The sequence below is a fragment of the Rhinoraja longicauda genome, chromosome 11 (genome assembly GCF_053455715.1).
Source record: "Rhinoraja longicauda isolate Sanriku21f chromosome 11, sRhiLon1.1, whole genome shotgun sequence".
In the NCBI taxonomy this organism is placed as follows: domain Eukaryota; kingdom Metazoa; phylum Chordata; class Chondrichthyes; order Rajiformes; family Arhynchobatidae; genus Rhinoraja; species Rhinoraja longicauda.
This window is the reverse complement of record NC_135963.1, coordinates 3,634,554-3,656,462: the sequence shown is the minus strand read 5'-3', so window position 1 is coordinate 3,656,462 and position 21,909 is coordinate 3,634,554. Positions and strand designations below refer to the sequence as shown.

Sequence of the window (21,909 nt, the reverse complement as noted above, 5' to 3'; positions counted from 1 at the left end):
AACCTTTTCAGTCAGAGAGTTGTAAATCTGTGGAATTCTCTGCCTCAGAAGGCAGTGGAGGCCAATTCGAGAGAGAGCTGGATAGAGCTCTTAAGGATAGCGGAGTCAGGGGGGTATGGGGAGAAGGCAGGAACGGGGTACTGATTGAGAATGATCAGCCATGATCACATTGAATGGCGGTGCTGGTTCGAAGGGCCGAATGGCCTCCTCCTGCACCTATTGTCTATTGTCTAACTCTCTCTTGAATACATCTAAATACATTTACATCTAAAGAAGTTTACTTTAGTGTGGTTTATTATTGTTACACGTCCCGAGGTACAGTGAAAAGCATTTTGTTGCGTGCTCACCAGTCAGCAGAAAGAGTACACGTGATTACAATCCAGTTGTCCACCGTGTACAGATGATACAAGATAAAGGGAACAACGTTTAATGCAAGGTAAACTCAGTAAGGTCCGATCAAGGCTAGTCGGGGTCATAGAGGCGTTACTTCTTTGCATGTTTGTAGTTCTATTGTTTCCCCCCAGCGGACGCTATAGTTCAGCACTGCTCTCTGGTTGTGGTAAGGATGGTTCAGTTGCCTGATAACAGCTGGGAAGAAACTGTCCCTGAATCTGGAGGTGTGCGTTTTCACACTTCTGTACCTCTTGCCCGATGGGAGAGGGGAGAAGAGGGAGTGGCCGGGGTGAGACTGGTCCTTGATTGTGCTGCTGGCCTTGCCGAGGCAGCGCGGGGTCCCTGGTGCTGTACGGCAGCAACTCCACCACTGCCCCACCGAGCCGGGCGGAAGAATAACACTGGGGATTTATTTTATTGGCGTGAGCTCGAATCATGTCGGTGCCTAGAGGGTAATAGGGCACTTAGAACGTAATTGGCCTCCTTGAAAATGAATCACTGGAAACAAGCGTGTAGGTATGGCGGACAATTAGGAAGATATATGATGTGCTGGTTTTTATTGCATGGTATTTAAGTGCAAGGGTAGAGCCATCTCAGACCAATTATATAAGGCCGTGTTGAGAAGGCATCTGGTGCTAAGGCTGTATACAGGTGTGGTCTCCCAGACTAGGGAAGGAGTAACCTTCTACATCGTGGGGCAGAACTAGGGTTGCCAGCTGTCCAGTATTAGCCGGGAAATCCCGTATCTTGGGCTAAATTGGTTGTCCTGTACGGGACCGCCCCTGTCCCGTATTAGGCCCAGAGGGTGTTGTAGGCCGGGACGCTGTAGGTCCGGACACTGTAGGCCCTGACGCTGTAGGCCGGGACGCTGTAGGCCCGGACGCTGTAGGTCTGGACACTGTAGGCCCTGACGCTGTAGGCCCGGACGCTGTAGGCCCGGACGCTGTAGGTCCGGACGCTGTAGGTCCGGACACTGTAGGCCCTGACGCTGTAAGTCCGGACGCTGTAGGTCTGGATGCTGTAGGTCCGGATGCAGTAGGCCCTGACGCTGTAGGCCGGGACGCTGTAGGCCCGGACGCTGTAGGTCTGGATGCTGTAGGTCCGGACGCAGTAGGCCCGGACACTGTAGGCCCGGACGCTGTAGGCCCCGACGAAGTAGGCCCGGACGCTGTAGGCCCCGGACTCTGTAGGCCCCGACGCTGAAGGCCCAGATGCTTTAGGCCCGGACAGTGTAAGTCCAGACAGTGTAGGTGGAAAAAAACTGCAGATGCTGGTTAAAATCTGTGTCTACCTTCCGGACAGTGTAGGTCCGGATGCTGTAGGTCCGGACAGTGTAGGTCAGACAGTGTAAGCCGGACAGTGTAGGTCCGGACAGTGTAAGTCCAGACAGTGTAGGCTTGGAGGCCCAGGCACCACCTAATGGGGGTTGCGTAGCAACCCGCCTCCCAGCTCAGGCGGCCGCCATTGGTGGAGCGGGAGCACATGGCCGCTGGCTGGGCGAGGTCACGTGGGGCACCGGGCGGTGACGTCACTTTGTCCCTTATTTGGGAGGGAGATAGTTGGCAACCCTAGGCTGCACAGTAGAGTCGCTGCTCATAAGTTCATAAATTCCTCCTCGTCTCCTTCCTAAAGGAGCGTCCTTTATTCTGAGGCTGTGGCCTCTGGTCCTTGACTCTCCCACTGGTGGAAACATCCTCTCCACATCCACTCTATCCAGGCCTTTCACTATTCAGGAATCTCTTTAGTCAGAGGGTGGTGAATTTGTGGAATTCTTTGCCACAGACGGATGTGGAGGACAGGTCAGTGGCTATTGTTAGAGCGGAGATTGATAGATTCTTGATTAGTGCGGGTGTCAGGGGTTATGGGAGAAGGCAGGAGAATGGGGTTAGGAGTGAGAGATAGATCAGCCATGATTGAATGGTGGAGAAGACTAGATGGGCCGAATGGCTCAGTGTCTACTTCTCATCCTCACTCTCTGTCTCTCTCCTCATTCTCACTGTTTTTCTTTCACTCAGTTTGTCTGTTTCTCTATCTCTGATCATTTTCACAGATTAGAGCTCTGGTTGGAACATTTGTTGGAAGAGTGATCCAAATTCTGCGCCAAAATCTAAGCCCACTTTTAGAATCATAGAGTCACAGAGTGATACAGTGTGGAAACAGGCCCTTCGGCCCAACTTGCCCACACCGGCCAGCAATGTCCCAGCTACACTGGTCCCACTTGCCCGCGCTTGGCCCATATCCCTCCAAACCTGTCCTATCCATGTACAGGGGAAAAAAAAGTAGACACAAAATGCTGGAGTAACTCAGCGGGTCAGGCAGCATCTCAGGTGAGAAGGAATGGGTCGAGACCTTTCTTCAGACTGTCCTATCCATGCACCTGTCTAACTGTTTCTTAAACATTGGGATAGTCCCAGCCTCAACTACCTCCTCTGGCAGCTCGTTCCATACACCCACCACCCTCTGTGTGAAAAAGTTACCTCTCAGATGCCTGTTAACTCTTTTCCCCCTCACCTTGAACCTATGTCCTCTGCTCCTCGATTCCCCTACTCTGGGCAAGAGACTTTTGTTTTTATTTGACTGATCAATGTCTTCTGAACTTATGGCTTTCTGTGCTTTTTGTTTCGCAGATGCAACAACAGGACCCAGTGTATTGTTATTACAGGGTACGATGTGTTTCCTGACCCTTGCCCTGGAACATACAAATACCTGGAGGTTCAGTACGAATGTGTCCCTTACAGTAAGTACAGACCTTCAGATTCACCCACTCTCCCTTGACCGGCAACACGTTTGGCAAGGCCTTGCGTCTTTAACAAGTGTTAAGAGTGCTATACTGTCATACACCGATCAGCCAAAACATTATGAACACTGTCGGGCGAAGTGAACAACATTGATTATCTTGTTACAATGGCACCTGTCAAGGGGTGGGATATATTAGGCAGCAAGTGAACAGTCAGCTCTTGAAGTTGACGTGTTGGATGCAGGAGAAATGGGCAGGAGTAAAGACCTGAGCGACTTTGACAAGGGCCAAATTGTTATGGCCAGACGACTGGGTCAGAGCGTCTCTGAAACGGCAAGGCTTGTGGGGTGCTCCCGGTCAGCAGTAGTGAGTACCGACCGACAGTGGTCCGAGGAGGGACAAACCACAAACCAGCGACAGACAGGGTGTTGGGCGCCCAAGGCTCATCGATGCGCGAGGGCAACGAAGGCTATCCCGTCTGGTCCGAACCGACAGAAGGTCGACTGTGGCACAAGTCCCAGAAAATGTTAACGGTGGTCACGGGAGGAATGTGTCACAATACACAGTGCATCGCACCCTGCTGCGTATGGGGCTGCACACGGAGGACCAACAGCATGCTGGAGTAACTCAGCCGGTCAGGCAGCATCTCAGGAGAGAAGGAATGGGTGACGTTCCCTTCCCTCCTGAGATGCTGCCCGACCTGCTGAGTTACTCCAGCATTTTGTGAATAAATACCTTCGATTTGTACCAGCATCTGCAGTTATTTTCTTATACTAGAGGACCGACAGCATAATTAGGCAGGTGGTCATAATGTTTTGGCTCACCGGGTCATAATGTTTTGGCTGATCGGTGAATGATGGTGAAGACAGAACAATGAAATTCTTACTTGCAGCAGCACAACAGAATATGTCAGCAAGATTCAAGATTAAATTGAATTGTCACGTGTACCAATTAAGGTACGGGGAAATTTGAGTTACCTTTACAGCCGTACTAAGTGAAAAGCAACGAGGCACACAGCCGCATAAAGTAACATTTAACGTAAACATCCACCACAGCGGTCTCCACATTCCTCACTGTGATGGAAGGTAATAAAGTTCAACCACCTTCCTCTTTGTTCACCCGCGGTCGGGGCTGTTGAACCGTCCGCAGTCGCCGCTGCCGACTGTCCGAGGCCCTCGCGTGGAGATAGTATACTGCGCTATCGTAGTACACTGAACTAATATAGTACACAGTTATCAATATAATAAATGAAAGAAATGTTCAGTAGACACACACGGGCACACACACACACACACACACACACACACACACACACACACACACACACACGGGCACACACACACACACACACACACACACACACACACACACACACACACACACGTATGTAGTGTACGAAAATAACTGCAGATGCTGGTACAAATCGAAGGTATTTATTCACAAAATGCTGGAGTAACTCAGCGGGTCAGGCAGCATCTCAGGAGAGAAGGAACGGGTGGCGTTTCGGGTCGAGACCCATCAGTCTGAAGAAGGGTCTCGACCCGAAACGTCACCCCAATTCCTTCTCTCCTGAGATGCTGCCTGACCCGCTGAGTTACTCCAGCATTTTGTGAATAAACACACACATATGTATGTATGTACGTGTGTGTGTGTGTGCGTTTATATGCATATATATAGATAATATACACACACACACACACACATAGAACATATATACGTGTAGGAAGGAACTGCAGAAGCTGGTTTACAACGATGATGGACACAAAATGCTGGAGTAACTGAGCGGGACAGGCAGCATCTCTGGAGAGAAGGAATGGGTGACGTTTCAGTCTGAGGAAGGGTTCAGTCCCGAAGAAACGTCACCTGTTCCTTTTCCTCCACAGATGCTGCCTGACCCGTCGAGTTACTCCAGCATTATTGTGCCTTGCCTTCGGTTCCAACCAGGTCCTTCCGAAGCAAAACCTTTTTTAAACATTGAAATATCCACCAGCATATTGCGTGGAAAATCCATTATTCCTACCCTTTATATATTCCTGCATATGTTTTTGGTGAGCTGCTTAAGATGGAAGGTAGACACAAAATACTGGAGTAACACAGCGGGTCAGGCACCATCTCGAGAGAGAGAGCAGGAACGGGGGTGACGTTCCGGGTCGAGGCAGGCCACAGAGGGCAAATACGAATGCAATAGACAATAGGTGCAGGAGGAGGCCATTCGGCCCTACGAGCCAGCACCGCCATTCAATGTGATCAAGGCTGATCATTCTCAATCAGTACCCCGTTCCTGCCTTCTCCCCATACCCCCTGACTCCGCTATCCTTAAGAGCTCTATCCAGCTCTCTCTTGAATGCATTCAGAGAATTGGCCTCCACTGCCTTCTGAGGGAGAGAATTCCACAGATTCACAACTCTCTGACTGAAAACGTTTTTTCTCATCTCAGTTCTAAATGGCCTACCCCTTATTCTTAAACTGTGGCCCCTTGTTCTGGACTCCCCCCAACATTGGGGACATGTTTCCTGCCTCTAACGTGTCCAACCCCTTAATAATCTTAATGCACATTGAAAAAGACATGCATCTTAAGTAGCTTCCCAAAAATAAATGCAGGGATGACTAAAAGCAGGAATAATGGGCTTTCCACCCAATATGCTGGTAGATATTTCAATTAAAAAAAAAGTTTTGTGTAGGAAGCACCTTGTTTATACTGAAGACAGGCACAAAATGCTGGAGTAACTCGACCCGAAACGTCGCCCATTCCTTCTCTCCCGAGATGCTGCCTGACCCGCTGAGTTACTCCGGCATTTTGTGTCTTCCTTCGATTTAAACCAGCATCTGCAGTTTTTTTTGCCTACATGCTTAAGATGGATGTCTTTTTTCAATGTACATTCGTATGTGCCCTGTGTGGCAAGGCAGCCGACTGTCTCTCAATGTACATTCTCTCAATATCCTCTCTTTCACGGTTATGCGGGTGACCGATAAAATCATTCTTATTGGCCGTTGACCCAACGCGGTCACGGTAGCGCAGCGGTAGAGTTGCCGCCTTACAGCGAATGCAGCGCCGGAGACCCGGGTTCCATCCCGACTACGGGCGCCGTCTGTACGGAGTTTGTACGTTCTCCTCTCCGTGACCTGTGTGGGTTTTTTTCTGAGATCTTCGGTTTCCTCCCACACTCCAAAGATTTGTAGGTTAATTGGCTTGGTATAAATGTAAAAATTGTCCCTAGTGTGTGTAGGATAGTGTTAGTGCGCGGGGATCGCTGGTCGGCGCGGACCCGGTGGGCCGAAGGGCCTGTTTCCGCGCTGTATCTCTAAACTAAACTGAAATTAAACCCAGAGGCCTGGCGTGTGCAGTTCACAGTGTCCTTGGTTCTGGTAGCAATAGACGACATTTCTCCTTTCCACCCCCACACGTTGTTTGAGCAATTTGTCCGCTTTGTAGAATAAAACTCTGCTATTTGCGAGAAAGATTGCTCGGCGATTCAAACAGGGAACTTTTATGTTGGAATCCGTACATTTCAATAATTGATAATGAACATATGTAAAATATGAGTCATAAAATCGTAATGATTCCATTCTTTGCTTCCCCAGGTTCAGTGTGAGTAGGATTTGTCAGATCAGCTGTGTACAACCTTTGCTAACCGAGGCAGGTTGGATAAAACCTACCACCAACTCGTACAAACTTGACTATCGGAAAGATATCATTAAGCACATAAGGTCATAAGCGATAGGAATAGAATTAGGCCATTCGGCCCATCAGGTCTACTCTGCCATTCAATCATGGCTGATCTGTCTCTCCCCCCTAACCCCATTCTCCTCCCCATACCCCTATTTGCTATTGAGGGGCGTGCAGCGTAGGTTTACTTGCTATTGAGGGCGTGCAGCGTAGGTTCACTAGGTTAATTCCCGGAATGGCGGGACTGTCATATGTCGAAAGACTGGAGCGACTAGGCTTGTATACACTGGAATTTAGAAGGATGAGAGGGGATCTTATCGAAACGTATAAGATTATTAAGGGGTTAGACACGTTAGAGGCAGGAAACATGTTCCCCAATGTTGGGGGAGTCCAGAACAGGGGCCACGGTTTAAGAATAAGGGGTAGGCCATTTAGATCTGAGATGAGGAAAAACCTTTTTCAGTCAGAGGGTTGTGAATCTGTGGAATTCTCTGCCTCAGAAGGCAGTGGAGGCCAATTCTCTGAATGCATTCAAGAGAGAGCTGGATAGAGCTCTTAAGGATAGCGGAGTCAAGGGGTATGGGGAGAAGGCAGGAATGGGGTACTGATTGAGAATGATCAGCCATGGTCACATTGAATGGCGGTGCTGGCTTGAAGGGCCGAATGGCCTCCTCCCTCCTCCTATTGTCTATTGTCTATTGTCTATTAACTTCAGATAGTCCCTGCTTTCCCTCTCTGTCCCCTCCCCTTCCCAGTTCTCCCACCTAGTCTTCCTGTCTCCGACTACATCCTATCTCTGGTCCCGCCCCCCTCCCCTGACATCTGTCTGAAGAAGGGTCTCGACTCGAAACGCAGGGCGGGGTAGGTGTACGGAACAAACTTACAGAGGAGGCAGTTTGGGCAAGAACTACAACAGCTTTAAGAAACATCTGGACAAGGTCCATTGGATAGGAACGGCTTAGAGGAATATGAGCCAAGTGCAGGGCAAAATGGAATCAGCTTAGATGGGGCATCGTGGTTGGCATGGATACGCTTGATCAATGAGCCTGTTTCCATGCTCTGTCACTGTTCCCAATCTCTCTCTCTCTCTCTCTCCTCTCTCTCTCTCTCTCTCTCTCTCTCTCTCTCTCTCTCTCTCTCTCTCTCTCTCTCTCTCTCTCTCTCTCTCTCTCTCTCTCTCTCTCTCTCTCTCTCTCTCTCTCTCTCTCTCTCTCTCTCTCTCTCTCTCTCCTCTCTCTCTCTCTCTCTCTCTCTCTCTCTCTCTCTCTCTCTCTCTCTCTCTCTCTCTCTCTCTCTCTCTCCTCTCTCTCTCTCTCTCTCTCTCTCTCTCTCTCTCTCTCTCTCTCTCTCTCTCTCTCTCTCTATCTATCTATCTATCTCTCTCTCTCTCTTTTTCTCTCTATCTCTATTTCTCACACACACACCATCTCTCATCCTGCCTGACTGTACCTTAATAAGCCGTCAGTCTGAAACCCGAAACGTTACCTATCCATGTTCTCCAGAGATGCTGCCTGACCCGCTGAGTTACTCCAGCACTCTGTGTCTCTTTTAGGTGAACCAGCATCTGCAGATCCTTGATTATGCGGGGATCAGCAGGATGTGAATAATTCACCTGGTTATTTGTGTTTCCCCCCCTCCCCCCTTGCCCAGCGGTGTCAGAGATCGGAACTAAACCGAGTAATCTTGGTCTCAGCTGTTGAGGATTGGGAATAGGTTTACATATTCAGCTGCAAAGCTCGGGAGGATATGAACGCATCTCATGGTTCATTGGGGTGGTTAATCACCTGAAAACCATTGGATCCACGAATTCACTACAATGCTTGTAAACATTCTCGGGAAAGATGACAATTCCAAGACGCTTGCCGAATCGCACAGTTTTACATGGATTGTACTATATTTCTCGAAACCTGTTTTCGACATTTGAGTTCGCCATGAATATCAATTCCAAGACGCTTGCCGAATCGCACAGTTTTACATGGATTGTACTATATTTCTCGAAACCTGTTTTCGACATTTGAGTTCGCCATGAATATTCATTGGCGTGTGGCCACGTGTTGGAAATGCAGATTGCAGTCACAAGAAGCCAAGCTGGTACAAAGCAACGTTATCATTCAGAAGCAGAGGAGTAGAGGAGAGGAGAGGAGAGGTGTAGATCGGGTGGACGCACAGAGTCTCTTGCCCAGAGTAGGGGAATCGAGGACCAGAGCACAGAGGTTTTAAGGTGAAGGGGGGAAAAAAATGTTTCGTCTTTCCGCTGACTGGATAGTGCGCAACTAAAGCTTTTCACTGTACCTCGGTACACGTGACAATAAACTGAACTGATCGAGCGCAGGAGGATGAGGGATGATGTTATAGAGGTGTTGTAGTGAGTCCAGACGAGTGGTATTATCCAAATACTTTATTGGTATAAAACCCGTAACAAACGCAACAGACTTCTTTCTGGACGAACACTAACTTCACTCACTAATCTAATCTCTAATCTAACGTTTGGCGCCAAGCATTTAAATACCCCGCGCTTCCTCACCCCGTGACCGTAACCCAATCCGAGGGTTCTATTACCTGGCCAATCCCTATGTCCCTACATGACCCCCCCCAGAACCCTCGAAACCATACCTCACGGGCGGCCGAACCTCCCGCCCAGAACGTGTACGGATGGGGGAAACCGATACCCCCAGCGTGACAGGAGGCGGGGTGGACGCCGCCGCTGGAGGCGATGGGGGGTCCACTGGAGCGGAGGGTGTAGGTGACGGGGGGCACTTGATGAACAACGGCAGCCCGGGACCAACCATAGGCGGCGGAGGCCCAAGAGGTGGTAAACTGGGCGCCACTGACGGGACCAGTCGAGCAGCCACAGGCCGGCCCCGGCGCGGCGGCTGAGCCACCGACACGGGGAGGTCCTGGTCCAAATGGGCCGGCTTAAGACGGGACACTGAAACCAGCTCCTGACGATTTCCTACCTGCAAGGTGAAGGTTACAGTCCCTCTTTTGAGCACCTGGAACGGGCCCTGGTAAACCGGCTGGAGAGGGGGGCGGTGGCAATCTTTCCGAAGAAACACGAAATCACAGCTCCGCAATTCCGAAGGAACGTGAACTGCTGTGCTTCCGTGACTGGAGGTGGGGACTGGAGCCAGAGAACCCACCCGTTCCCGGAGGGAGCCCAAGACTGACGTGACGGATGGCGGCAAGGCGGGAGTGGAAGGGAGAATGTCACCCGGCACCCGCAGGGGCGAACCGTAGACGAGCTCGGCCGAAGATGTGCCCAGCTCAGCCCGCGGGGCCGTACGAATGCCGAGGAGGACCCAAGGCAGCTGGTCAGCCCAATCGTAGCCAGTCAGGCGAGCACAGAGGGACGCCTTCAGCTGCCGATGGAAGCGCTCAACCATCCCGTTGGCTTGGGGATGATAGGCGGTGGTCTGCTGTAATCGAGCACCATACAGCTGTGCCAGCGCGGCCCAGAGGGACGAGGTGAACTGGGCCCCCCGATCTGTAGTGATGATAGCCGGGACCCCGAAACGAGCCACCCAATGCAACGCCAGGGCCCGTGCACAGGAGGCCGCCGAGGTGTCCGACAACGGGAGCGCCTCCGGCCAACGAGTGAACCGATCCACCACCGTCAGTAGATGAGTGTAACCCCTAGAATAGGGCAATGGACCCACCAAATCCACATGGATGTGGAAAAAACGGACGGGGGGAACCTCGAATCTCTGGTGTGGGGGCTGGACATGACGATGGACTTTGGAGGTCTGGCACGGAATGCAGGCACGTGCCCAGGCTGCCACCTGCTTTCGCAGGCCATGCCAGACAAACCAGTCGGCCACCATGGCTGAAGTCGCCCTGATGGACGGATGTGCCAGGCCATGAATGGCCTCAAAAACCTTACGCCGCAGAGCGGCAGGCACCACCGGGCGAGGGCGTGGGAGAGTAACGTCGCACCACAACTTGATACCTGTGGGGCCACACGCCACCGTGGGCCCACGGACTACTCGAAGGCCGAATAATTCCCAACCTCTCCAAGTTTAGGAACTCCTCTCGCGCCCTGGCCAGCTTGTCGGGTGGGAGGCGTCGTGCCCGGGCAAAAACCGGCGGCCCTTCGGTTGGGATGAAATGGACGACCCCGTGCTTCTCCGAAGGTGAATCAAAACGCTGGACGAGGAGCTGCGGGAAGTCGGCTAGGACCGCATCGAACTGACCGGGAGCCGTGGTAATGGACTGGATAACTAGGCTGGGTGGGGCTGCGCTTGTAGAAGCCTCTGGCCCAGTACCCCGAGGCCGTACATCAGCCGAGGGTTGTAGGCCCCTCCCTCGGACGTCTGCGACCAAGGAAAACGCCCATAGGAAATCTGCCCCCAATATGGCCTGGCCCACATCCGCAACGATGAATTCCCAACGGTAAGTCCTGGACTCGAAGGACAGGGACATGGTCCTTTTACCGTATGTACGGATGGTGCTACCATTTACTGCAATTAGGGGCGGGCCCTTTTCCCCCACTCGAACTTCACAGTCATAGGGGGGCACAATACTTACGACCGCTCCCGTATCCACTAGGAAAACGATCCCGGTACTCTGATCCGTAGCGTAGAGGTGGTGGTTACGGCCAACCGAGACTGCCTCTACAGTCGATCGGCCCAGGCGTTTCCCGGAAACGAACACGGGGATCTACAGCTTCGGGCCTCGCTGCCCCACCGCCGATGGAAAGAGCACCAGCCACGCCTATCTGGCTCTGTTGGTCGAGCCCGCTGCCAATGAACAGGCGCCGCCGCCCTCTCTTGGCGGGCCGACTGCGAAGTAGCGGCCGATGCGTCGCTCTCCCGGCCGCACCCCCGACTGCCGGTTAACGGAGCCGTCTCGGGTGTGCCGCTCCCTAACGAGCGTGTCCGCCTTCTCGGCGAACGCTACCGGATCTTCAAAAGGGACGTCTGCCAACACCAACCTGACGTCCTCAGGTAGCTTCTCCCGAAAGGCCGCTTCGAATATCATGCACGGCTGATGGTCGCCCGCCAAAGCCAGCATCTCGGACATCAGCTCCGACGGCAGCCGCTGCCCCAGGTCTGGCAAATGGAGGAGCTTCAGAGCCCGCTGGCTCTGGGCCCAGCCGAAGGTCCGCAGCAGGAGCTTCTTGAGCCCCACGTACTGCTCTGTTTGGGGTGGACTGGTCAGGTATCGGCTGACCCACCCGCGCAGCCACCTCCGCCTGCAGACAGCTCACCAGGTGGTGGAACTTCTCCTGGTCTTCCTCCACCTTTTTAAGATGGAACTGTGATTCTGCCTGCACAAACCACAGGTGCGGCTGATGGGCCCAGAATGGCGGTAGATGGATTTCGCCCGCGCTCGCTCCCGCCTGCGACATGCTGCTGCTTTCTTCCTACGTTCGAGGTCACCAATGTAGTGAGTCCAGACGAGTGGTATTATCCAAATACTTTATTGGTATAAAACCCGTAACAAACGCAACAGACTTCTTTCTGGACGAACACTAACTTCACTCACTAATCTAATCTCTAATCTAACGTTTGGCGCCAAGCATTTAAATACCCCGCGCTTCCTCACCCCATGACCGTAACCCAATCCGAGGGTTCTATTACCTGGCCAATCCCTATGTCCCTACAGTGTATAAAATCATGAGAGGAATAGATCGGGTAGTGGCATTGTGGAATTCTCTGCCACAGAGGGCAGTGGAGGCCAAATCACTGGATGGATTTAAGAGAGAGTTAGATAGAGCTCTAGGGGCTAGTGGAATCATGGGATATGGGGAGAAGGCAGGCACGGGTTACTGATTGTGGATGATCAGCCATGATCACAATGAATGGCGGTGCTGGCTTGAAGGGCCGAATGGCCTCCTCCTGCACCTATTTTCTATGTTTCTATGTTTCTATGGGTAGATGCACAGAGTCTCTTGCCCAGAGTTCATGAATTGAGGACCAGAGGACATAGGTTCAAGGTGAAGGGGAAAAGATTTAATAGAAATCTGAACTTATTCACACATGGGTGTATGGAGCGAGCTGCCAGAGGAGGTAGCTGAGGCTGGGACTATCTCAACGTTTAAGAAACAGTTAGACAGGTACATGGATGGGAACAGGTTTGGAGGGATATGGGCCAAACTCGGGCAGGTGGGACTAGTGTAGCTGGGACATTGTTGGCCGGCGTGGGCAAGTTGGGCCGAAGGGCCTGTTTCCACGCTGTATCACTCTATGACTCTGTGGACACAAAATGCTGGAGTAACTCAGCGGGACAGGCAGCAACTCTGGAGAGAAGGAACGGGTGATATTTTTCAGGACCCGAAACGTCACCTGTTCCTTCTCTCCAGAGATGCTGCCTGACCCGCTGAGTTACTCCAGCATTTTGTGCCTATCTTCGGTATAAACCAGGTGCTTCCTACACAAAACTTCTTTTAAATTGAAATATCTACCAGCATATTGGGTGGAAAAATCCATTATTCCTGCCTTTTGTCATCCCTGCATTTATTTTTGGGAAGCTACTTAAGATGCATGTCTTTTTCAATGTGCATTAAGATTATTAAGGGGTTGGACACGTTAGAGGCAGGAAACATGTTCCCAATGTCGGGGGAGTCCAGAACAAGGGGCCACAGTTTAAGAATAAGGGGTAGGCCATTTAGAACGGAGATGAGGAAAAACCTTTTCACCCAGAGAGTTGTAAATCTGTGGAATTCTCTGCCTCAGAAGGCAGTGGAGGCCAATTCTCTGAATGCATTCAAGAGAGAGCTAGATAGAACTCATACACCCATTCCTTCTCTCCTGAGATGCTGCCTGACCTGCTGAGTTACTCCAGCATTTTGTGAATAAATCCTCTCAAAGTGTTGATCGCTCCGGTTAATCGGAGGCAATGGATTTGTTTGTTTGGGGCCTCTTTGACCCCCATTTGAGCTGGAACCTGTGTGCGTACAAAGAGATATATTGGAGAGGGAAAAGTGCTTAGATCAGACTTCTATCACTTGAGTGCGATTGCAGACGGGCTTGGTGGGGCAGAATCATTAAATGTGCCGTGGCGATGGGGAGAGAGAAAAGACCATGCTATCAATACCGTGACCTTGCATTAACTTTACGCTGTTTTTGATCTCTGTTTTGACTCCCCCTGCCTTGAGTAATGGAACACTGTGCTAATGCTATTAGCTGCCAGCACTTCCGAATGGCAAGTGGAAACCGGATAAATCCATCCAAGTCCAGTCAATTGATTGGAGCTGAAGTTTCAATCAGTTCTATTTAAGGTGCTGCTTGTAATCCTCCGAGTCTGGATGTTTAAAAAGGATGACTAGTAAATGTACATTGGTTTGTACCTGTTGAAACATATAAGATTATTAAGGGGTTAGACACGCTAGAGGCAGGAAACATGTTCCCGATGTTGGGGGAGTCCAGAACCAGGGGACACAGTTTAAGAATAAGGGGTAGGCCATTTAGATCGGAGATGAGGAAAAAACTTTTTCAGTCAGAGAGTTGTGAATCTGTGGAATTCTCTGCCTCAGAAGGCAGTGGAGGCCAATTCTCTAGATGCTTTCAGGAGCGAGTTAGATAGAGCTCTTCGAGATAGCGGAGTCAGGGGGTATGGGGAGAAGGCAGGAACGGGGTACAGATTGTGGATGATCAGCCATGATCACAGTCAATGGCGGTGCTGGCTCGAAGGGCCGAATGGCCTCCTCCTGCACCTATTGCCTATTGTCTAAACCGAATACTCGTACAGCACGGAAACAGGCCCCTCGGCCCACCGGGTCCGCGCCGACCAGCAATCCCCGCACACTGACACAATCCTACACACACTAGGGACAATTTTTACATTTACCAAGCAAATTTACCTACGAACCTGCACGTCTTTGGAGTGTGGGAGGAAACCGAAGATCTCGGAGAAAACCCACGCAGGTCACGGGGAGAACGTACAAACTCCGTACGGCGGCGCCCATAGTCGGGATGGAACTCGGGACTCCGGCGCTGCATTCGCTGTAAGGCAGCAACTCTACCGCTGCACCACCGTGACTGCTGACTCGGTGGGCCGAAGGCCCTGTTTCCGCACTGCATCTCTAAACTAAACTACACTACTCTAAACCAAAAGCAGCCTCATCTTAGGAGGTTGTGTGTGAAATGCCGCTAATGTGTTGATCCAATCCAGTGAGATCAACTGAAGTGGAATGAATTATTTCTCCTTTGTCACGTGTCCCAGGTAGTACAATGTCATTCTTACTCACAGCAGGACAACAGAACACTGTACACTGTAAACAATGTAATAAATGAGAAAAAATAGTTCAGTGTGTATATATACACACACACACATATATATATAGACACACGCACAAGTGCGCACACACACCACACACACACACCACACACACACGCACACACACACACACACCACACACACACACCGTACACACACACACCACACACACACACCACATACACACACAGGCGCGCACACACACACCACATACACACACACCATACACACACACACACACACCACATACACACACCACATACACACACAGGCGCACATAAACACACCACATACACACACACACACGCACACACACACACACCGTACACACACACACACCACATACACACATACGCACACACACACACGCACCACACACACACACCGTACACACACACACACACCACATACACACACATACCACACACACACCCACACAAATGGCACCACACAAATACACACACACCACATACACACACACACCACACACATACGCACACACACCACATACAGACACACACACACACACTGGGAAATGACTCTGGTAAATTACAATAATGCGTTAATCATTGTTAATCTCTGTACTTTTTCTCTTCCACTCTTTTATCCCCGTTTTTCTCTCCCAATGCTTGTAGAAGTGGAACAGAAAGGTAATGAACTTGGCACAGTCCCATCTCCAGATCCTTGTTATTGTGGCATTTGGTTGCTTGATCGTCCCGCCATCTCCCCCCTCCCACCTTTCCCATTCCCCTCCCTCACCTTCCCCCCCACCAGACCCTCCACATGGGATCTCTGTTCACCACCGATGTAACACCACTTCCACATGCCCTTGTCAATCTTCTCTGCACCCTTTCCAACTCAACGAAATCTCTCCTATCCTGCCCAGAACTGATTTTTTTAAATACGGCCTCACCAACGTCTTATACAACTGGAGTCATACAGCATTGAAATAAGCCCTTCAGCCCAACTTGCCCACACTGACCAACATGACCTATCTACACTAGTCCCGACTGCCTGCGTTTGGCCCGTATTCCCATAAACCTATATATGCACCTGTCTAATTGCTTCTTACATGTTGGGATAGTCCCAGCCTCAACTACCTCCTCCGGCAGCTCGTTCCATACACCCACCACCCTCTGTGTGAAAAAGTTACTCCTCAGATTCTTATTAAATCTTACCCCCTTCATCTTAAAACTATGTCCTCTGGTTCTTGATTCCCCTACTCTGGGCAAGAGACTCTGTGCGTCTACCCGATCTGTTCCTCTCATGATTTTATACACCCCCATAAGATCACCCCTCATCCTCCTGTGCTCCAAGGTATAGAGTCCCAGCCTACTCAACCTCTCCCTACAGCTCAGACCCTCGAGTCTTGGCAACTTTGTTCTAAATCCTCTCTGCATCCTTTCCAACTTCACAACGTCTTTCCTATAACATGGTGCCCAGGACTGAACACAATGCTCTAAATGCGGCCTCACCAATGTCTTGTACAACTGCAACATGACCTCACAACTTCTGTACCCAGTGTCAACGAGGGTTCGGATGGTTCTGCTGGTGTCCCGGTGGAGATTGAGTTTGACCCTCCCTGGCAGATGCTTCCTTGCGTTAGTGGGTGTCATCTACACTTTGCTGTCTGAACCCACCTCACGGAATGCCTTGGTCCATCAGTGCTTCTGTTGTCTCTCTGCTTCTTGGCTCCTTCTACCTCCCGCTTTCTGTGGTTGAAATGCAGCGGTAACCTCTTCCCCACCTAACCCAACCCAACCCAACCCAACCCAACCCAACCCAACCCAACCCAACCCTACCCAACCCAACCCAACCCAACCCAACCCTACCCAACCCAACCCAACCCAACCCAACCCAACTCAACCCAACCTAACCCTACCCAACCCAACCCTACCCAACCCAACCCAAAACAACCCAACCCAACCCAACCAAACTCACCAAACCCAACCCAACCCAACCCAACCCTACCCAACCCAACCCAACCCTACCCAACCCAACCCAACCCTACCCAACCCAACCCAACCCAACCTAACCCTACCCAACCCAACCCAACCCAACCCTACCCAACCCAACCCAACTCAACCCAACCTAACCCTACCCAACCCAACCCAACCCTACCCAACCCAACCCAACCCAACCTAACCCTACCCAACCCAACCCAACCCAACTCAACCCAACCTAACCCTACCCAACCCAACCCAACCCTACCCAACCCAACCCAACCCTACCCAACCCAACCCTACCCAACCCTACCCAAAACAACCCAACCCAACCCTACCCAACCCTACCCAAAACAACCAAACCCAACCCAACCCAACCCAACCCTACCCAACCCTACCCAAAACAACCCAACCCAACCCAACCTAACCCAACCAAACTCACCAAACCCAACCTAACCCAATCGAACCCAACCCAACCTAACTCAACCCAACCTAACTCAAACCAACCCAACCTAACTCAACCCAAACTTACCCAACCCAACCTAACCCAACGCAACCCAACCTAACCTAGCCCAACTCAACCCAACCCAACCCAACTCAACCTAATTCAACCCAACCCAACCTAACCCAATGCAACCCAACCTAACCTAACCCAACTCAACCCAACCCAACCCAATTCAACCCATCTCAACCCAACCTTCCCTCCTTGTCCATTCATCCCGCTTACTCCACTCTCGCCTGCCGGAACTCTTGGTTGGCCAACCAGCCCTGATCTATGGTTTGTCAAGTGTCACCTGAGTTGAGCTGTGGTTAACTTCTCTTCTTCTTCCTTTGCCGCCTGGTTGTGGTTGCAGTTTTCTTGTGTCCGGGGACACTGCGTGGGATCGTGGAGTCGGCGTACGTGACAGAGGCGGAGCAGCAGTCCGGAGCTTGGTGCAAGGACCCGCTGCAGGCCGGGGACAAGGTCTACTACATGCCCTGGACGCCGTACCGCACGGACACCCTGATGGAGTACGCGTCGCTGGGCGACTTCAAGTCCGGCCGCCACACCACCACTTACAAGCTGCCGCACCGCGTGGACGGCACCGGCTTCGTGGTGTACGACGGGGCGGTCTTCTTCAACAAGGAGCGCACCAGGAACATCGTCAAGTACGACCTGCGGACCCGCATCAAGAGCGGCGAGGCCATCATCGCCAACGCCAACTACCACGACACCTCGCCCTACCGCTGGGGCGGCAAGTCCGACATCGACCTGGCGGTGGACGAGAACGGCCTGTGGGTCATCTATGCCACCGAGCAGAACAATGGCATGGTGGTGGTCAGCCAGCTCAACCCCTACACCCTGCGCTTCGAGGGCACCTGGGACACCGCCTACGACAAGCGCTCGGCCTCCAACGCCTTCATGATCTGCGGCGTGCTCTACGTGGTGCGCTCCGTCTACGAGGACAACGAGAGCGAGACCGGCAAGAACTCCATCGACTACGCCTACAACACCAACCTGAACAGGGAGGAGCACGTGGACATCCCCTTCCCCAACCCCTACCAGCACGTGGCCTCTGTGGATTACAATCCACGCGACAACCTGATCTATGTCTGGAACAACTACTTCATCCTGAGGTACACCCTGGAGTTTGGACCTCCAGACCCAGCACAAGGTCAGTGGCTCCCTTCAAACTCACCCCATCATCTCCACCCTCCATTCCTTCTCTCTTTTATGGAATATTGGTTGTACAGAGATGTATTGGTCTTATCAAGCTGTATTGGTATTACACAGGTGTATTGGACGTACACAGGTGTATTGGACTTACACAGGTGTATTGGCGTACACAGGTGTATTGGACTTACACAGGTGTATTGGTCTTACACAGGTGTATTGGACTTACACAGGTGTATTGGTCTTACACAGGTGTATTGGTCTTACACAGGTGTATTGGTCTTACACAGGTGTATTGGACTTACACAGGTGTATTGGTCTTACACAGGTGTATTGGTCTTACACAGGTGTATTGGTCTTACACAGGTGTATTGGACGTACACAGGTGTATTGGACTTACACAGGTGTATTGGACTTACACAGGTGTATTGGTCTTACACAGGTGTATTGGTCTTACACAGGTGTTGGTCTTACACAGGTATATTGGTCTTACACAGGTGTATTGGTCTTACATAGGTGTATTGGACTTATACAGGTGTATTGGACTTACACCGGTGTATTGGTCTTACACAGGTGTTGGTCTTACACAGGTGTGTTGGTCTTACACAGGTGTATTGGTCTTACACAGGTGTATTGGACTTACAAAGGTGTATTGGACTTACACAGGTGTATTGGTCTTACACAGGTGTATTGGTCTTACACAGGTGTTGGTCTTACACAGGTGTTGGTCTTACACAGGTGTATTGAAATAACACAGGTGTATTGGACTTACACAGGTGTATTGATCTTACACAGGTGTATTGATCTTACACAGGTGTATTGGTCTTACACAGGTGTATTGGACTTACACAGGTGTATTGGTCTTACACAGGTGTATTGGACTTACACAGGTGTATTGGTCTTACACAAGTATATTGGACTTACACAGGTATATTGGACTACACAGGTGTATTGGTCTTACACAGGTGTATTGGACGTACACAGGTGTATTGGTCTTACACAGGTGTATTGGACTTACACAGGTGTATTGGTCTTACACAGGTGTATTGGACTTACACAGGTGTATTGGACTTACACAGGTGTATTGGACTTACACAGATGTATTGGTCTTACACAGGTGTATTGGACTTACACAGGTGTATTGGACTTACACAGGTGTATTGGTCTTACACAGGTGTATTGGACTTACACAGGTGTATTGGACAGACACAGGTGTATTGGTCTTACACAAGTATATTGGTCTTACACAGGTGTATTGGACGTACACAGGTGTATTGGACTTACACAGGTGTATTGGACGTACACAGGTGTATTGGACGTACACAGGTGTATTGGTCTTACACAGGTGTATTGGTTTTATCAAGCTGTATTGGTCTTACACAGGTGTATTGGACTTACACAGGTGTTGGTCTTACACAGGTGTATTGGACTTACACAGGTGTTGGTCTTACACAGGTGTATTGGACTTACACGGCTGTATTGGTCTTACACAGGTGCATTTATCTTACAGAGGTGTATTGGTGTTACACAGGTGTATTGGTCTTACATAGGTGTATTGGTCTTGCACAGGTGTATTGGTCTTACACAGGTGTTGGTCTTACGCAGGTGTATTGGTCTTGCACAGGTGTGTTGGTCTTATCAAGGTGTATTTATCTTATAGAGACGTTTTGATCTTACTGAGTGTAGGAAGGAATTGCAGATGCTGGTTTAAACAGAAGATAGACACAAAATGCTGGAGTAACTCAGCGGGACAGGCAGCATCTCTGGAGAGAAGGGATGGGTGATGAATTCTGAAGAAGGGTCTCGACCCGAAACATCACCCATTCCTTCTCGCCAGAGATGCTGCCCGACCCGCTGAGTTACTCCAGCATTTTGTGTCTATCTTATAGATGTGTATTGATCTTGCAGAGGTGTATCGACCTTATAGATGTGCATTGATCTTGTGGAAGTGTGATGATCTAATAGTGCTGCATTAATCTATAGAGATGTATTGATCTTATAGAGATGTATTGGCCTGATAGAGGTCATAAGATTATAAGTGATAGGAGTAGAATTAGGCCCATCAAATCTACTCCGTCATTCAATCACGGCTGATCTATCTCTCCCTCCTAACCCCATTCTCCTGCTTTCTCCCCATAACCTCTGACATCCGTACTAATCAGGAATCTATCTCTGCCTTTAATATATCTTCTGACGTTGCCTTCTGTGGCAAACAATTCCACAGATTCACCACCCTCTGACTAAAGAAATTCCTCCTCACCTCCTTCCTAAAAGAACGTCCTTTAATTCTGAGGCTGTGCCCTCTGGTCCTAGACTCTCCCACTAGTGGAAACATCCTCTCCACATCCACTCTATCCGAGCCTATCCAAAGTGTGTTGGGCGGCAAGGTAGAGTTACTGCCTCACAGCGCCGGAGACCCAGGTTCGATCCCGACTACGGGCGCCGTCTGTACGGAGTTTGTACGTTCTCCCCGTGACCTGCGTGGGTTTTCTCCGAGACCTTCGGTTTCCTCCCACACTCCAAAGACGTGCAGGTTTGTAAGTTAATTGGTTTGGTAAATGTAAAAATTGTCCCTAGTGTGTGTCGGGTGGTGTTAATGTGCGGGGATCGCTGGTCGGTCTCGACTCGGTGGGCTGAAGGGCCTGTTTCCGCGCTGTATCTTTAAACTAAACTAAATCTGAAAGTAGTGTAATGATGTCATAGAGGGGGAATTGATCTTAAAGATGTATAAAATCATGAGAGGAATAGATCGGGTAGATGCACAGAGTCTCTTGCCCAGAGTAGGTGAATCGAGGACCAGAGGACATAGGTTTAATGTGAAGGGTGAAAGATGGAGGTGTATAAAAAATCTTATGGAGGTGTATAAAATCATGAGAGGAACAGATCGGGTAGACGCACAGATGCACAGAGTCTCTTGCCCAGAGTAGGGGAATCACGAACCAGAGGACATAGTTTTAAGGTGAAGGGGGTAAGATTTAATAGGAATCTGAGGCGTAACTTTTTCACACAATGGGTGGTGGGTGTATGGAACAAGCTGCCGGAGGAGGTAGTTGAGACTGGGACTATTGCAACGTTTAAGAAACATTTAGACAGGTACATGGATAGGACAAGCTGGGAGGGATATGGGCCAAACGCGGGCAGATGGGACTAGTGTAGCTGGGGCATGTTGGCCAGTGTGGGCAAGTTGGGCCGAAGGGCCTGTTTCCACGCTGTATCACTCTATGACTAGGGTAGGACTATGTAGAAGGACTTGCCCCAGTTTAGTGCTCGATGTTTCCGTGCTTTAGATTAGTTTTGC

General features: G+C 50.5%; 1 protein-coding gene across 13 annotated transcripts in view; it reads left to right on the top strand.

Moving 5' to 3' along the window:
- Positions 1-21,909, top strand: part of adgrl2a (adhesion G protein-coupled receptor L2a) — a 325,186-nt gene that overhangs the window by 193,230 nt on the left and 110,047 nt on the right. For 9 of the 13 annotated variants that reach the window (XM_078408142.1, XM_078408135.1, XM_078408141.1 and 6 more), the window contains exons 1-2: positions 15,517-15,664; positions 17,812-18,612. In XM_078408142.1, the coding sequence (XP_078264268.1) occupies positions 15,550-15,664; positions 17,812-18,612 (916 nt within the window). In that variant the 5' untranslated portion in view covers positions 15,517-15,549. Of the gene's footprint in view, positions 1-15,515; positions 15,665-17,811; positions 18,613-21,909 lie in introns of those variants that run through there. The other 4 variants (XM_078408134.1, XM_078408131.1, XM_078408138.1 and 1 more) reach the window with 2 other exon arrangements.